At 41.9% G+C, this 16,324-nt stretch overlaps 1 protein-coding gene across 1 annotated transcript in view; it reads left to right on the top strand.

The window, feature by feature from the left end:
• Window positions 1-12,738, top strand: part of OSMR (oncostatin M receptor) — a 57,817-nt gene extending 45,079 nt beyond the window's left edge. The window contains exons 12-18 of the mRNA XM_060009565.1: window positions 2,044-2,223; window positions 3,268-3,372; window positions 4,845-5,021; window positions 5,619-5,786; window positions 9,057-9,138; window positions 10,106-10,178; window positions 10,506-12,738. Of these exons, the coding sequence (XP_059865548.1) occupies window positions 2,044-2,223; window positions 3,268-3,372; window positions 4,845-5,021; window positions 5,619-5,786; window positions 9,057-9,138; window positions 10,106-10,178; window positions 10,506-11,081 (1,361 nt within the window). The 3' untranslated portion in view covers window positions 11,082-12,738. The remainder of the gene's footprint in view (window positions 1-2,043; window positions 2,224-3,267; window positions 3,373-4,844; window positions 5,022-5,618; window positions 5,787-9,056; window positions 9,139-10,105; window positions 10,179-10,505) is intronic.
• The last annotated feature ends 3,586 nt before the right edge of the window (window positions 12,739-16,324 follow it).

The raw sequence follows: 16,324 nt of genomic DNA, 5'->3' as shown, positions 1-16,324 counted from the left end.
ACAGACATCCTAAGGTCATTCATGAACCTTGCAATAATGTCACCCTTCAGTTAATGCTATAAAAATTTTCAGACCCTGCTTGTAGGGTTATGTCACGTTGCTTTATACCTATCATTCAAATTAGGCTTAAATTTAGGTTAAGTGGGCTAGATTAGAGGGTGTTATTATTTTGTTTTATTTACTTTGTTTAAGAACTATCCTGTGTGTCAAGTAAGAGAAAGAAATTGGGATTGTGCCACAGGAGAAAAACTAAGGAGTCACTTAACCTAATCTTTGCTTGTCAAGAACTGTATTAGAGAAGGAAGTTATTCTGTCTTTATTAGGGCCGAACGGGAAAGGTGGGCATTTCATTCACCCTGGGGGAGCTGACAGATTAAAAAAACACTGCCTCCAATGAGGCTCAGCTCAAACAACTCTGCTAAACACTATTATCTGTTTGGGGTCTTCCCTATCTGTGGGTTCCTATCATACCTTCCTTCCCCATGCCCTGCCTTTAGAACCCATTCCTTCACCTTGTGAAGCCCTATCCAGCTTTCCTGATGTGGTCCACATTCTTAAGTCTCCAGAGTGGATAAAGGCACTGATGTGCTCTGAGACAGACCAAGGAGGTTTAGCCAATTCACACTAGAGTGTGAATGACTGAAGAAAAAGAAAATAGATAGATTCCCTTTCTCTTTTCCTCTACCTCCACTCCTCAAAACATATTTGCAATTTTAAAGAAGCAGCTTAGTAAGAGTCATGCTTCTAAGTTTGGGGTGAAATTTTAGTCAGTGTGAATAAGTGAAGTAGAAAATGTCAGTTTTAATATGAAAGAGATTTGTCTCTCTGATGAAGGAAGACAGAGAAGCCATGTGGGTAGGATAGGCACAGGCCTTCTTGGGGAACCTCTCGCCTCACGCCTGGGGCTGCAAAGTCCTTTCGGTGTTCCCAGCTGGGTGATAATTTGGTGCCCTAGAAAATGTAATAGCATCCTGCTTTCACATCAATGTTCAGCTCTAATTAGAATTGCCAGATAAATTAAAGATGCCCAGTTAAATATGAATTGCAGAGAAGCAACAAGTACATTTTGAGTGTTAAGTCTGTCCCATGTAACATTTGCGCCACACTGCCTGCCTCTCTGAACAGCTGTTTGCAGGTCCACCCCTTGATCAGAGTCTGCTTTCACTAGAGTGACCACCAGGGACCACTGAACAGTGGAGTCAGCCTCGGAAATAGGAGAAATTCTCATCCCTCAATATCTAGGCTGACCTGCTTGAAATCAGTAGAACTGTAGTCCATTGAGACCATATCACCTTTTTTCCAATTGTCAGACCTTAGGAAAACTACCCTGGTGCATAAAATACGTTGAGGTGGTATCCTAGGTCATAAGTAGCGTGCACATCCGTTCATAATCTGGCTTAGTACATACCTGAATTGTTCTTTCCTTTTTTCTCCACACTCACCTCAGTTTCTGCCCCTAAAATCTGGGAGACAGTAGTTAGTTCAGGAGCAGCCAGCATTATGTGGGACAATTAAGCCAAATTATTCATTCATTCAACAGATGATTTTTGAAAGCAGATCAAGTACCAGACACAGTTCTAGGTCAAGGGTCAACAACTTTTTCGGTAAAGGGGCAGAGAGTAAATATTTTGGCATTATAGGCCAGACAGTCTCCAGTCTATATTCTGTATTCTTTGTTTGTTTTTAAAAACTCTTTAAAAATCTTAAAACCAGTCTTAGCTTAAGGGTCATATAAAAACAAGCTTCCAGGGCTGGATTTGTCCTGCTGGCGGTGGTTTGCTGATCCCTGTTTTAGGGGCTGACGTCCCTTTGGGTCTCAGAAGATCAGGACAGGGGGCATCTGAAGGGCAGGTGTGAATATTTGTTTGGAGTGAGAGGCAGGAAAAGATCCCTCCTGCCCTAACCCAAGCCCCGTAGCAATTGCAGAGGTAGGGCTTTTACCTGCTAGATACACTGCACGTTCAAGTTTATTTTCTTCTTTAGATACTTTTGCAAAATGTATGATTGATTAAATCTGAAGCATTGCCCTCTTTGTATGTACAGAAGAGGTTGAAAAAGGAAGAGTTAACGGCACAGAGGATGGATTTTCTGTGTCTTGGAAACCCCAATCCGGAGATGCCACAGGCTATGTTGTGGAGTGGTGTGATGGTCCCCAGGACCTGCCCTGTGTTCTCCAGTGGAAAAACCTAGGCCCCAATACCACAAGCACAGTCATTAGCTCGGGTAAGAAGAACCTTCTGTATTACCATGCTGCTCCATTCACCTGGCGGCAACTTCAACAGGTTTCGGGATCATCTCAGATACTCTGTGCTCAACTGATAACCACAAATCCAGTGTGGGTCTTGGAGTTCAAATTTTGCAGTGATGTGGTCTAAGGTTTGACCTTTGTATCTACTTTTACAGAGACTACCTGGACCAAAGGCTGGAATAGGTGTTCATGAGTTTCATGAATTTGTTCAGCAGTGAGTCAGCAGTCTCAAATGAATGGCAGAGGGACATTATAACAGTTGTCCTGAGAGCTTTTACAAAAGCAGTGAAGTGTGTGGATTTGGGAAACAGGAGTAGAGCTGATGGGAGTCGATTATCAACGTCAGTTTCAATGGAACATCTAGAACTTGGTCTCTTTCCTCCCACACTGGATTTGTCATTTCGAGATTACTAGTGTAGCAGTTCAAGGAGCCTAGGTTTGTGGCTTGATTAGGGGTGGGGGTGGGGGGGTGTTGGTGGCGCCATCTGCTGGGCTCAAGATAAAGATGTGGGAATTGTCCGGGTCCAGAGGGTGACTGATGAGACTCCAGGAGGGCATTCAGTGGCTGGTGGGGAGTGAGGAGGGGAGTCTTCCCTTGGCTTGAGCAGTGTCAGTGGCATGGTGTGAGGGGAAAGTGAGGTACTGGAAGCAAATCTTCCAGATGCTTGCCCTTCATGGGCAGAGAGAAGGCCAGTCGCTGGCAGGGGATTTGGAGTCAAAGGAGAGTTTTACATGGTTTTCTGTGTCTGGTTGAATTCTGCGCCCAGTTGCATGCGCGTGGATAAGGGCATGTTTGCGAACTCTTTATCAAGAGGATGATGTAGAGGACAGTCGCCCAGACTTCGTCGGAAATGCTGGAGGATTCAGGGGAAGGAGGGAAGATGGTGGCGATGAAGGGCAGAAACCCCGAGGAGGAAATTCTTAAGGGGACACAAATTCATTTTTCATTCTTCTTCTTTTCAGAAGTAAAGAGAATGGCATCCTGTGTTATTGAAAATCTGTTGACTTTTCTTCTCTAGGTGCTTTTAGACCAGGGGTTCGATACAACTTCAGAATTTATGGAATTTCTACCAAAAGGATGGCTCATTTATTAGAGAAAAAAGCAGGATACTTGGAGGAACTGGGTAAGTTTAAAGCATTTAATGTGTCCATTGTTCAGAACAATCCAGAAACTCTTCACTTTGGGTTTAGGAAGATTACAGCACCTTTCCTAATTTTCAGTGTCCCGTTTATTCTGGCAATGGGGTTTTTTAAAAAGTTATTTTTTAATCATACAAATAGAAAACATTTTCATTAAAGACAATTTATAAGATGTTATGCAAAAGAAGACAAAATGATTGCTAATTTTACCACCCAAGGGCAAATACCCAGAGTTAATATTTTATGTGTATCCTTTCTCAGTACAGATATACACTTTTAAATAAAAATGGGATCTTTTTTTATTACTACTCTATGCCGTTTTGTAAAGTGCTTTTTGACTCATGTCACTAAGTAATCTTTAACTGTCATTTTTTAGCACTGCAAAGTGCCTCATGGTTTGCATATGTCAAATCACCTGTCGTTGGACTTTTAGGATGATTACAAAAATACTTCTCTATTAAAAACTATAAAATTCACCTTCAGTTATGTTGCAGCCTCAAATACTCAATCTCTCTCTTCTTTCTTGGCCAAATCTCTTATGCCCTATCTGACTCACCATCATTTTAGCTGAATCTTTGTCCATCGCTCTGATAATGGTTTTTCAACAACGCCCCGGAAGTAGAATACTCGAGCCAAAAGGTTTGAACTTCTTAAATACAATTTTATAATTTTTAAGACTTTTGGTAGATGTTGTGAAATCACTGCCCCCCCAGCAATTGTACCATGATCCCAGCAGCAGTGTGGGGGAGTTTTGATCCTCCCATGTGGTTGCTAATTCACCTTCTCGGCATCCAGGGTCTCACACCCGCTGGAAGCTGGGCAGCTGTGTCCTCGACTGCCTCTCAGCAATCAGACCAGCTCTTGGGGTTCTCCGTTGGGTGGGAGCTGCCCCAGACAGGCAGGAAGGGTGTGTTGTGTGTTTTGGCGGACATAGGCCAGGTGTGCACCAGCGTATGTGCTGAAACAGGCTCTCAGGGAAGCCTCAGAATAAACGCTTTCCGATTCTCCCTGTGACACCTGGACAATTGTGCACTGCTACCACTTGGGAACTAGAGTTCTTCAAAGTTGCCCATACCTCTTCAAACATAACCCTTCCTCCTCCTCCCTTCCTCCCTACTTCAGTTCATCCTCCCAAACACTGTTGAGAATTCAGACTCAGAATGAAGTCTAAGAAAGCCTTTCTTTTTTGCTGTGTGACCTTGCCAAGTTACTGAGTCTCTCTGGGCATCCATTTCTACACCTGAGAGATGTAAGGCTTGAACAAGATGATTGCTCAACTCCTTCCCAGCTCTCACGAGCTAAGTCAGGGCGTACATCCTCTAGAGAAAAAGATGAGACTCCTTCACTTGGCACACGCGCCTACAGAGTGGGCCGTGGTTCTGCTTTCAGTTTACACCAGTGCACTGAGACTCTTTCCAAATCGTAAATCTTACATTATCCCAACTTCCTTTCCTAGCTCCTTCAGACAACCCTCAAGTGGTCATGAGTAAGTTGACCTCCCACTCCTTCACTCTGAGTTGGAAGGATTATTCCACTGAATCCCAACCTGGCTTTATACAAGGATACCATGTCTACCTGAAACCCAAGGCGGGGGAGCAGTGCCACCCGGCATTTGAAAAGACAGTTCTTCCAGGTGACTGACTTTTTTTTTTTTTTTTGTCTGTTTACCGTTTCAAGGTCTCATTATTTGAAATCATTGGAAAGGCTGCCGGCCGTCTCTGACTGTGGCCAGGCTGAATTCTGTGCTCACGTGCTTAAACAAATTAGTAGGGTGGACAAGACCATGGGGGCCAGGATTTTAACTTACTTAAAAACAATGTGGCCCAGTATTTTTAGAAGCACCTGAAATACCCTCAGCTCCTTAAGAAAACCTACTTAGGAAACATTCTTGCTAACCTCATTTCTTCTTTGACTTCATTAAAGTTTATTAAAATGTGTATCTAAGAAGCACTGGCAGGCTCTTACTCTCTCTCTGGCAGGTCTGAGTGCTTCCCCTGGTCAGGAACATCCCTTGTTTAGTGGGGTGCTTGCTTTGCTTGCCGTCTCCCGAATATTTTTCCAGTGTCCCCAGTGTGATGAAATTATGATTTCATTTTTGGTTGGTTTAGAAACGTTGGCAGTGCCAAGTCAACAAGAGTATTAGTGCCCCACTGTCTCACAAGATCTTTATCATGCTCTTAATAGTTTTTTCTTCTTGAAAAAAAAAATTTTTTTTTTTTTAACCTCACAGAGGATTCAGTATGTTGCAAATACACAATTGACAACCCGGGACAAAAGACATTCGTTGTGGAAAATCTACAGCCGGAATCCGTCTATGAGTTTTTCGTCACTCCTTACACAAGTGTTGGCGAGGGTCCCCTGGATGCCTTCACAAAGGTCACAACTCCGGATGAATACTGTGAGTTTCTCCAAATCAAAACTCTTAGCAGTTCTTGGGAAACTGACAGATGACACACACCATGGGCATGGGTTTTGTCTAGATTGGGAATTTTTAAACCTTTCTTCTCTTTCTGTGTCTGTCTCTTTCTTTCTCTAGATGAAACTCACCAAAAAAAAAAAAAAAAGGAAATGTTACGCAGAATCCCACTACATAAAATAGATAAGAGTGAAGCTAATCCAACTGATCTATAACCTGGAATCTTCCTCTTGCCTCTCTCTGGCCCCTGAGGCACTTCTCTGGAACTCAGTCCCAGAATAGTTTGAAAATCACTGATGGCGTATTTTAGTGTTGACTTGGGAAGAGCCTTGTGAGTTCTGTCTGCAAGAGGGGTGGGGATGTTCTTCTCAGCAGAACTGCTCTCTGCAGCCAGACTTCTGGCTGGTTTCTCTCAGTGGCAAATTACTGGCTTCTTGACCTTGCGTCTCTGGGGGTACTAGAAAGTACGGTGGGGCAAGCAGTGTTGGTTCACGAACCCGGTGTTTGCAGATTTGATGGGGAAAGGGTGAGATAAAGAGAGCCATCCTTTCAAAATGCATTTGTCTTGAAAGATGGAGAAAGAAGAGGAAGGGAGAAGAATGGCAGCTTACTGGTAAATAAGATTCTGCTGGTAAATCCTGCCCGCCAGCAAAGAGGAAGGTGGTGGGAGAAAACAGATACTGACGGAGGAAAGCGGGGAAAGTAGGTAGCAGATAGGAATCATAGGAGGTCCACGCTGGAAAGGACATCTCAAGATACGCCTCCATGAAAAACAAATAGGCTAAAATATCTGCCTGAGTTGCCAAGTAGCGTAAGGTGGGGCTCTGGGGATGGGGTGGGCTCGTCAGGTAGAACCACTGGACCTGGCTGTCTGACGGGTGATGAGGATGCCCACGACCACAGTGGCAGGTTGGGCTGAAACGTGGCCCCAGGTCTCTAAGCCAAAGGCCAGAACTCTCGTAGTCAGGTTAAGATTTCAGTCAACAACTCACATTACTTGAGCATGCTTGCCATTCTAGAGTTAATTTTAAATTTATTTTCAGGCTGTTTTTCTTCCAGCTTCAGTATTTACTTGGCTGGTAGAGGTGTGTGTATGAGTATGTGTAAGACACACACACACACACATATAATACATATGATTATCTTTATCTCAATTATATTTTCTAGATTTCATTTATCTCCCTTACTCATGAGAAACCTCCTTAGCCTTGGCTGTGACTCGATTATATTGATTATTATGAAAAAGTAAACTAAGTTGCTGCATGATTGCAGCAGTGAGAATGACAGTCCACAGTTAGAAAAATAGTATGGAGGACTCACAAATGCAATGGTGAGTGACAGAAGCCGGGCCCCGCTCTTGCTGCACAATTCCACACATAGAGTATAGACAGAGGCAAATGCTGTTTATGTGGTTGAAAGGCAGGCTAGTGGTTACCGTGGGAGGGGAAGATGCCTGGATGGGGACACTGGGGGACTCTCGGGGGAGCTGGTAACGTTCTTTTTCTTGATCTGGGTACTGGTTACGTGGGTACGTTCAGTTTGTGAAAACTCATTGAGCTGTACACTCAGGAGCACTTTTCTGTATGCACATATTATACTTCAACAAAAAGTTTAGCAAAGCCTGTCTGAAGTTTGGAAACTACTATGGGTAGCTCCCCAGGCTGCTTCTCAGATACATTACAAATTCGTAATTTAACCAAATTTTAAAACCAATTGTAGTCATCAAAAGTACTGCTCTTGAGAGCAAGGTGTTCTTTTTTTTTTTTTTTAAACATATATGTACTGATTTATTTTTATTTATTTATTTTTGTCTGTGTTAGGTCCTCGTTGCTGCATGCAGGCTTTCTCTAGTTGTGGTGAGCAGGGGCTACTCTTCGCTGCGGTGTGCGGGCTTCTCATTGCAGTAGCTTCTCTCGTTGTGGAGCACAGGCTGTAGGTGCACAGGCTTCAGTAGTTGTGGCACGTGGGCTCAGTAGTTGTGGCACAGGGCTCTAGAGTGCAGGCTCAGTAGCTGTGGTGCACGGGCTTAGTTGCTCTGTGGCATGTGGGATCTTCCCAGACTCGAATCCGTGTCCCCTGCACTGGCAGGTGGATTCTTAACCACCACGCCACCAGGGAAGTCCAAGAGCACGGTGTTCTTTAGTGGTGTCAGGAGGAGTTTCTTTCGCCTTACCTGGTGTCAGGGATAATTTTAGGCCAGTTGTCGAGGTGCTTTCTCTGCCACCCTCTTACCTTCCCATGTCCTTTTCTCCAGAGCCCTGTGCTTCCTCAGAGCACTGGGTTGGGCCTGCCCTCCCTGACAAAACTCCAGTGTTATCCACTAGCACCACAAGTCAGTCCCCATTCCTGCAGGACAGCTGTGGAGGGGGATGAGGAGGGCAGGGAGGCAAAGGGATTGAACAGGAATATATGTACATGTGAATGACTGTCAGCCTCCAAACCCCTTCGTGCGATTTGCTTTTATAAAAGAGGATGTTTACCAACCCAGCTGAACTATTCTTTGGCGGATTTGCAAGCAGTGAGACCAGGAAGATGGGCATTTATGAAAATGAAGTACAGGTTGACATATCTGAGAAATAAAAATAGAATAATTATCCCGGGTGATGACTTAGGTAATTTTCTCAGAGCCTAACTAGAAGGGGTGCATTCGTCAAGTTTTGACGTGTAATAAAATACCTCAAAATCTCAATGGCATACAAAAATAAATCTCTCTTTTCATGCTCCTGGCTTGGCTGACGTAGGCTGGGCCAGGTGGGACTCCAAGCTTCAGGCAGGTTTGTTCCATGTAGGTTCACCCTGAGGCTTAGGCTGAAGGGACAGTGGCTCTGAGGGACCAACTCTTCTCAGAGTGGGTCACAGGAACACAAGAGAGCAAGCCAACTACAAGCACACCGAACGCAGCTACCAACCAGCATGACCACTACTCACCTCCCATTGGCCAAACCAACTCACGTGGCTGAGCCCACAAGTCAAGTGTGTGGAGTGTAATTCCCATACAGGGAGGGAGTAAAGAATGGGGAGTAATGATCCAGTCTGTCAGGAGAGGTGTGGGTTTGAGTCACAAGTGTTGAGGGCAAATGGTTCCCTGTGTTGGCTGGTTGGTCTCACTGCCCTGTCCCCCAGCAGTCAGACAGAACTCATATTGAACCTTGCACAAATGGAGTTTTGAGGAATAAAAGACATGTAAAACTATTTTTATTCCTTTGAGGGAAAAGCAGTCATTAAAAATATCCCTTTCTTTTTCCTCTCCAGCCCATACACTGATACACATCATCCTGCCCATGATTTTCTGCGTTTTGATCGTCATGATAATTTGCTACTTAAAAAGTCAGTGGTAAGTGTGCGGGGAAGGTTTTTATCCAAGAAGGAGTCAAAGAAAAATCTAGAAAGGAGATAGAAGTCACACCTGATAATATGAGGAAAAGTGCTGAAAAGGAAAGAACAAAGGAGGATTTGGTGGAAATATGATGTTTTAAACAATCTTGTTTATCAACAGATAAGCAATAAATCAATACATAAGGAAACTAGACTTCCCTGGTGGCGCAGTGGTTAAGAATCTGCCTGCCAATGCAGGGGACATGGGTTCGAGCCCTGGTCCGGGAAGATCCCACATGCCGTGGAGCAACTAAGCCCACGTGCCACAACTACTGAGCCTGTGCTCTAGAGCCCGTGAGCCACAACTACTGAGCCCGCGTGCCACAACTACTGAAGCCTGCGCACCCTAGAGCCCATGTGCCGCAACTACTGAGCCTTGTGCTCTAGAGCCCATGTGCCGCAACTACTGAAGCCCTTGCGCTCTAGGGCCCACGTGCCACAACTACTGAGCCTGCGTGCCACAACTACTGAAGCCTGTGCACCTAGAGCCCGTGCTCTGCAACAAGAGATGCCACTACAATGAGAAGCCCACGCGCCTCAACTAGAGATAGCCAGCGCACAGCAACAAAGACCCAACGCAGCCAAAAATAATAATAAGGAAACCAACTATTTTAAAATGTTGCCAAATTTGTTCATAGCAATAGCTAATATTTATATTTCACTTACCATGTACTTGGAAGTGTTCTAAGTGCTTTACATATAACAATTCATTTAATGCTTCCAACACTACCATCACCACCGTAATGATCTCCATTGAACCAGTAAGGAAATTAAAGCATAGAAGGGTTAAAAAGCTTGCTTAAGGTTACAGTGTTAATGAGTGATTGATAAAGCACGGATTAGAACCCAGGAATCTGACTCCAGCGTTCTCACTCTTAACCATTCTGCTATATTGCAAAATTGTCTAATTTTCACTGTTTTTCTAGGCTGAAGGAGAAGTGCTATCCTGATAGTCCAAACCCTTACAAGAGCAGTGTCCTGTCATTAATAAAATCCAAGGTAAATGCTGGGAAATTGTATGGATACTCATACGCTTGTTAAAGACCAACCCAGGGCTGGGGCTATAATAATCATACGCTCCTAGGCCTTCTCAGGAAGATGTCACAAAGCAAAAGCCTCTTCTGCTCCCATAGCCGTGAAAGGGTTGAACACAACTTTGATTTCTTCTGTCGGGATATCTTTTGGTTTTCAACATCACCTCCAGTTAACTTGTGACCAGGATAAAACAACAAAAAAAAATTGAAGCTCTAAGTGCGTTTCACATGCTTTATATACTGTGATACACACACATACATTATCTTTGCACATTTTTTGTTTCTGTTCCAGGAGAATCCTCATCTAACAATAATGTATGTCAACGACTGTGTTCCAGATGCTATTGAAGTTATAAACAAGCCCGAAGGGAGTAAGATACAGTTCTTAGGCACTAGGAAGTCACTCACAGAAACTGAATTTACTAAGCCTGCCTACCTTTACCTCCTTCCGACGGAGAAGAACTACTCTGGCCCTGGACCTTGCATGTGTTTTGAGAACTTCACCTATAATCAGGCAGCTTCTGACTTTGCTTCTTGTGGACATTTCCCAGTAACCCCTCAAGCCCCACCACATCAGCTGGGACCACTGACTTCACCTGAAAATTTACTAAAGGCACTGGAACAAAACTACATGAATTCCCTGGGAGAAATCCCAGCCGGAGAAGCTAATTTGAATTATGTGTCCCAGTTGGCTTCACCCACCTCTGGAGACAAGGACAGCCTGCCAACAAATCCACCAGAGCCAGCACTCTGTTCAGAGTATAAAATGCAAATGGCCATACCCCTGGGTCTTGCCTCCGCTCCCCCAAGTGAGAACAGCAGCCTCTCCTCCACTACCCTTTTAGGTCAAGGGGAACACTGCCCCTAAGCAGTGTACCCATTTCGTATCCTTACGCTACACAGACCCTAGGAGAAGCATAGCCGGCACCATTCCATCACCAGATACCTCAGGGCTTAATCCCAGTGAGCTATCATCACCATTGTCAGGTCTGATTTATATAATCTTGCTAGGTTTTGAAGGTCAGAAGCTATGAAACTTAACATTCATCCTTGGAGCAGGCTCACTGTAGAAATGGCAGGATCATGGGAACAGGCTTACCTTGCTGCTGCGTGTTCCACGTTCACCTTTGTAACAGCAGACTTGGCACTTGACATAGGGATAGACCCCATCCACTCAGTACTGGACAGGTCCTTGAAGTTCAGTTTTTAGTAAGAAAGTATTTCCATTAAGTTTTACCCCACATTTAATATCTCAAGAGTAAAGGAACTAGATTTCAGGCTTTAATAAAGGCTACAGAAGATTCGTTACTGGAGCATAAATTGTCAATGTTAATTTATTCTGGGTGTGTTTAATGAAGTCGCAGATATTTGATACCAAAACAGATTTTAGACTTGCCTTGAAGTGATGATAATTTGTAGTTCACTGATGTAGTAAAATGAACTCTTCCTATTAGACCTTATCTAATAGGTAAGACATGCGAATGAATCGATGAGATCCCCACAATTGTCCTTAGTTTACCACGGTTAAAGAGTGGGACTGGCATGGAACCCCTGCCTCAGTGTCAAGATTATAGCACTCCTACTTAGTAGGCATGTCTTCTACCACAACTTTTGATGACTACCTCAGAACAGATAAAAGGATAATGTCATTAATTCCATTCACATTTATGGTTCCTCGTTTTTTCAAGAACTCTGGTATATAAATGACCTATTTTCAGTAAGCATCTTTTGGACTCTGCAGTAGGCTGTCTGGGTCAAGATAATGCCTTCACTGTCTCCTTATATTCCTGTTATGCTAACATAATAAAGTGAAACCTCATTGTTGAACATCATTCAGATATAACTGCAAAAGGCTAAATGGAGTGGGAACTCCTGGAGTGGCTCAGCAGCATCTCTGTCTCTTTGAACCAATATATGCAAAGCACATACCTGGTACATAGTAGGTGTTCAATCGTGCTAGAGTTCTTTTCACTTCTTTCTGCCCGACAACCCTTAATGTTTACTTATCACACTTCTAAACAAGCATAATTAGGGGCTCCTTTTTCTTTGTTGTGGTGGACATGACGCTGCCTGTGCTTCTGGTACCGAATGCCCTGCGCTGTGCTATTCCACACTATGAAGAATGAGAGAGAAGGAGCCACAGCTGAAAGGAAGATGGCTGTCAACTGACCTAAATATACACAAACCCGGACTTCTGTTCAGGCTTTTCAACTTTTTCCTTCTATATAACTAAGCCTTTGGCTGAATAATGGGCTATGTACACCTAACATAGTACAAACAAGTATCTTGATTAAGAGTTCTGAGAAGACTCTGGGGCCAGTATTGTTATCATTTAGCCTCTTTGAGTTTGTCATGATGCAATTATAAAAGTACATAGAAACATCAATGACAGTGATGATTGATTTGTAAATAGTATATTTCATAAAGATTTTCTTTAAAAAAAAATAATCCACAAAGCCTTGAAGGCATTTTTGTTGCAATAAGCTTTAATTAAAATATTTCACCATTGCATTATTTTGTTTTCTCTACCTCAATGAAGTAAAAACCTTAACAATTATTATAGCCGATAAACAAGCTTACTAGAAATGTAAATTCCTGGGTACCAGTCCAAATCTCATAACCAGAATCTCTGTGGTCCAAGGCCTGGAATCCATATATTTCATAAGTTCCCAGGCATTCAGATGCACACTCGACTTTGAGAATCATTGGTCTAAGTCAAATGAAGATGTCTTTCTGAAATATAACGACATACCAATAGGAAACGCTGGGCTATATAACTTTGTCCTTACAGTATCACTATGACTATAGTTTGGCTGTAAACATTCTTCTCCCATCTTCGTAAATAACCAAATAACTTAGTATATGCCATTTAACAGCATCATTTTAAGAAGTGTTATTCAGAAACTTTGAAATTTGTATTCATGTGTCAGAACTATTACGATTAAAAAAAAAACAACTCATGGAGAATTTCAAATATATACAAACGGAGAAGAGTTTAACAAACCCTTATGTATTGTCATCAATCCGAACAGCCACTAAACCATGTTTATTTTAGTCCATCTGTACTCTTATTCAGTCTCCCTCCTGAAATGATTTTGAAGCAAATCATTTCATCTGTAAATATTTGTTTCTCTAAATAGGCTTTACTTTTTCTAATATAGCCATAATACCTTTTAAAAGATCATACCTATCAAAAAATCAAACAACCCAATCAAAAAATGGGTAGAAGATCTAAATAGACATTTCTTCAAAGACATACAGATGGCCAAAAAGCACATGAAAAGATGCTCAGCATTGCTAATTATCAGAGAAATGCAAATCAAAACTGCAATGAGGTATCACCTCACACAGGTCAGAATGGCCATCATCAAAAAGTCTACAAACAATAAATGCTGGAGAGGGTGTGGAGAAAAGGGAACCCTCCTACACTATTGGTGGGAGTGTATATTGGTACAACGACTATGGAGAACAGAATGGAGCTTCCTTAAAAAGCTATAAATAGAACTACCATATGACCCAGCAATCCCACTACTGGACATATAGCCTGAGAAAACCATAATTCAAAAAGATACATGCACCCCCCAATGTTCATTGCAGCACTGTTTACAATAGCCAAGACGTGGAAGCAACCTAAATGTCCATCAACAAAGGAATGGATAAAGAAGATGTAGTACATATATACAATGGACCGCTAGCCATAAAAAAGAACGAAATAATGCCATTTGCAGCAACATGGATGGACCTAGAGGTTATCATACTAAGTGAGGTAAGTCAGAGAAAGACAAACATGGTATCACTTATATGTGGAATCTAAAAAAAGCTGATACAAATGAATTTATTTACAAAACAGAAACAGACTCACAGACTTCAAAAACAAACTTATGGTTACCAAAGGGGAAAGGTGGGGGGGTGGGAGAGATAAATTAGAAGGTTGGGATTAACATATACACAATACTATATATAAAATAATCAACAAGGACCTACTGTATAGCACAGAGAACTCTATACTCAATATTCTGTAATAACCAACATGGGAAAAGAATCTAAAACAGAATGGATATATGTATACATATAACTGAATCACTTTGCTGTACATGTGAAACTAACACAACATTGTAAATCAACTATACTCCAATATAAAATAAAAAATTAAAAGAATTAAAATTTAAAAAAAAATCACATCTAAAACCTAGTTAGTAATATTCCTTAGCAATATCAGGATATTTTGATGGTGGGAAAAACTGGCAAATAATGACCCACAAATAATGCCTCGGCCTGGTGACTGGTCCTCAGCTGCAGGCAGATAGGCTGGGAGCAGGGACCTAGTCACATAGCAGAGCTATGGACCTGCTGAAAGTGCCTGCTGACATTCCAACACCTGACTCATACTAATTCTAGTAAAACTAATTCTCCACTAGAATATGATTACGAAAATCAAGTTGAATTAGACAACATCAAATATTTCTTCTAAGAGCTCTGTGGAAAGATTAGCTGACTTTCATCTCAAAAAAATTACAAAACATACTAAACATTTTGCATAAAGTAGGACTTTGAAAATCTTTGAAGAGGTACTTCCCTGGTGGTCCAGTGGTTAAGACTCTGCAATTCTACTGCAGGGGGTGCGGGTTCAATCTCTGGTCGGGGAACTAGGATCCAGAATGCCAAAAGGTGCGGCCAAAAAAAAAAAAATTAAAACCTTCGAAGAGATACAACAGACGATTAAAAGCCTTCAAAATTAGCAGTTAAAATAATACTTACAATGACTAAATACATTCAATTTAAAGGACTAAGCAAATGTAGTTGTCTTTGTCCTCTAAGCATTAAAGAAACAAAGTTTTAGTACATTTTGGGTTTTTTTGAAATCAATACAAAATTAGTTGCTATGGTTTGAATGATGCCCCCCCCCAAATTCCTATGTTGAAATCCCAACACCCAAAGATGATGGTATTAGTAGATGGGGCCTTTGGGAGGTGATTAGGTCAGGAGGCTAGAGCTCTCATGAATGGGATTAATGCTCTTATAAGAGACGCTACAGTTTCCTAGTCCCTTCTGCCGTGTCAGGACACAAGACACAAGAAGTCTGGGACCTGAAAGAGGGCCCTCACCCAAACATGTTCACACTCTGATTTCAGACTTTCAGCCAACAGAAGTTTGAGAAATAAATTTGTTGTTTATAAACTGCCCAGTCTGTGGTATTTTGTTACAGCAGCCTGAATGGACTAGGACAGTACTTTTTAAAAATTTTTTTAAACTTTTTATTTTGTATTGGAGGATAGCCAATTAACAATGTTGTGATAGTTTCAGGTGCACAGCAAAGCAACTCAGCCATACCTATACATGTATACATTCTCCCCCAAACTTCCCTCCCATCCAGGCTGCCAGGTTGCCACTGAACAGAGTTCCCTGTGCTATACAGTAGGTCCCTGTTGGTTATTTTAAATATAGCAGTGTGTACATGTCGATCCCAAACTTCCTAACTATCCCTCCTTCCACACCCTTCCCCCCTGGTAACCATAAGTTAGTCCTCTGTGAGTCTGTTTCTGTTTTGTAAATAAGTTCATTTGTATCGTTTCTTTTTAGATTCCACACATAAGGGATATCATAGGATATTTTTCTTTCTCTAGGACAGTACTTTATAGACCAAAGAGTTTAAAAAAATGAAACAAACTGTCTGAAGTTCAGCTATATCATCACAGTTTTCAGAGGTGATGATGATTAAGTGTGCTTTTAGTTTATTTGGGGGCCAACTATGTTTTTGTTGAAAAACAATAGTAGAAGGCAATATGAAAATGATACACATGTGCTTAAAAACCAAACTATCCAAAACAAATCTATTTCTGAATACATTTTACCACATTTAATCAACTGTAACAGACCCTAGCTTTGACATTGAATTTTATTCTCCAGGCTTGTAATTCCCCTTGTGGTATTTTCTTTTGCCACTAGGTGGCTGTAGGTTAGCTTACCTGATCCAGGCCAGTTTCTGTGAGAAATCAAATAGCTTATACAGAAAAGTTACCATCATACCATCATTGCTCATTTTGTATATTAATCACTAAAAGAATCAGAATTGTTCTATAGATCGATCCACTTTTTCAAACCCTTTACAAT

The sequence above is a fragment of the Delphinus delphis genome, chromosome 3 (genome assembly GCF_949987515.2).
Source record: "Delphinus delphis chromosome 3, mDelDel1.2, whole genome shotgun sequence".
Classification (NCBI taxonomy): Eukaryota; Metazoa; Chordata; class Mammalia; order Artiodactyla; family Delphinidae; genus Delphinus; species Delphinus delphis.
This window is presented reverse-complemented; position numbering and strand designations above follow the sequence as displayed.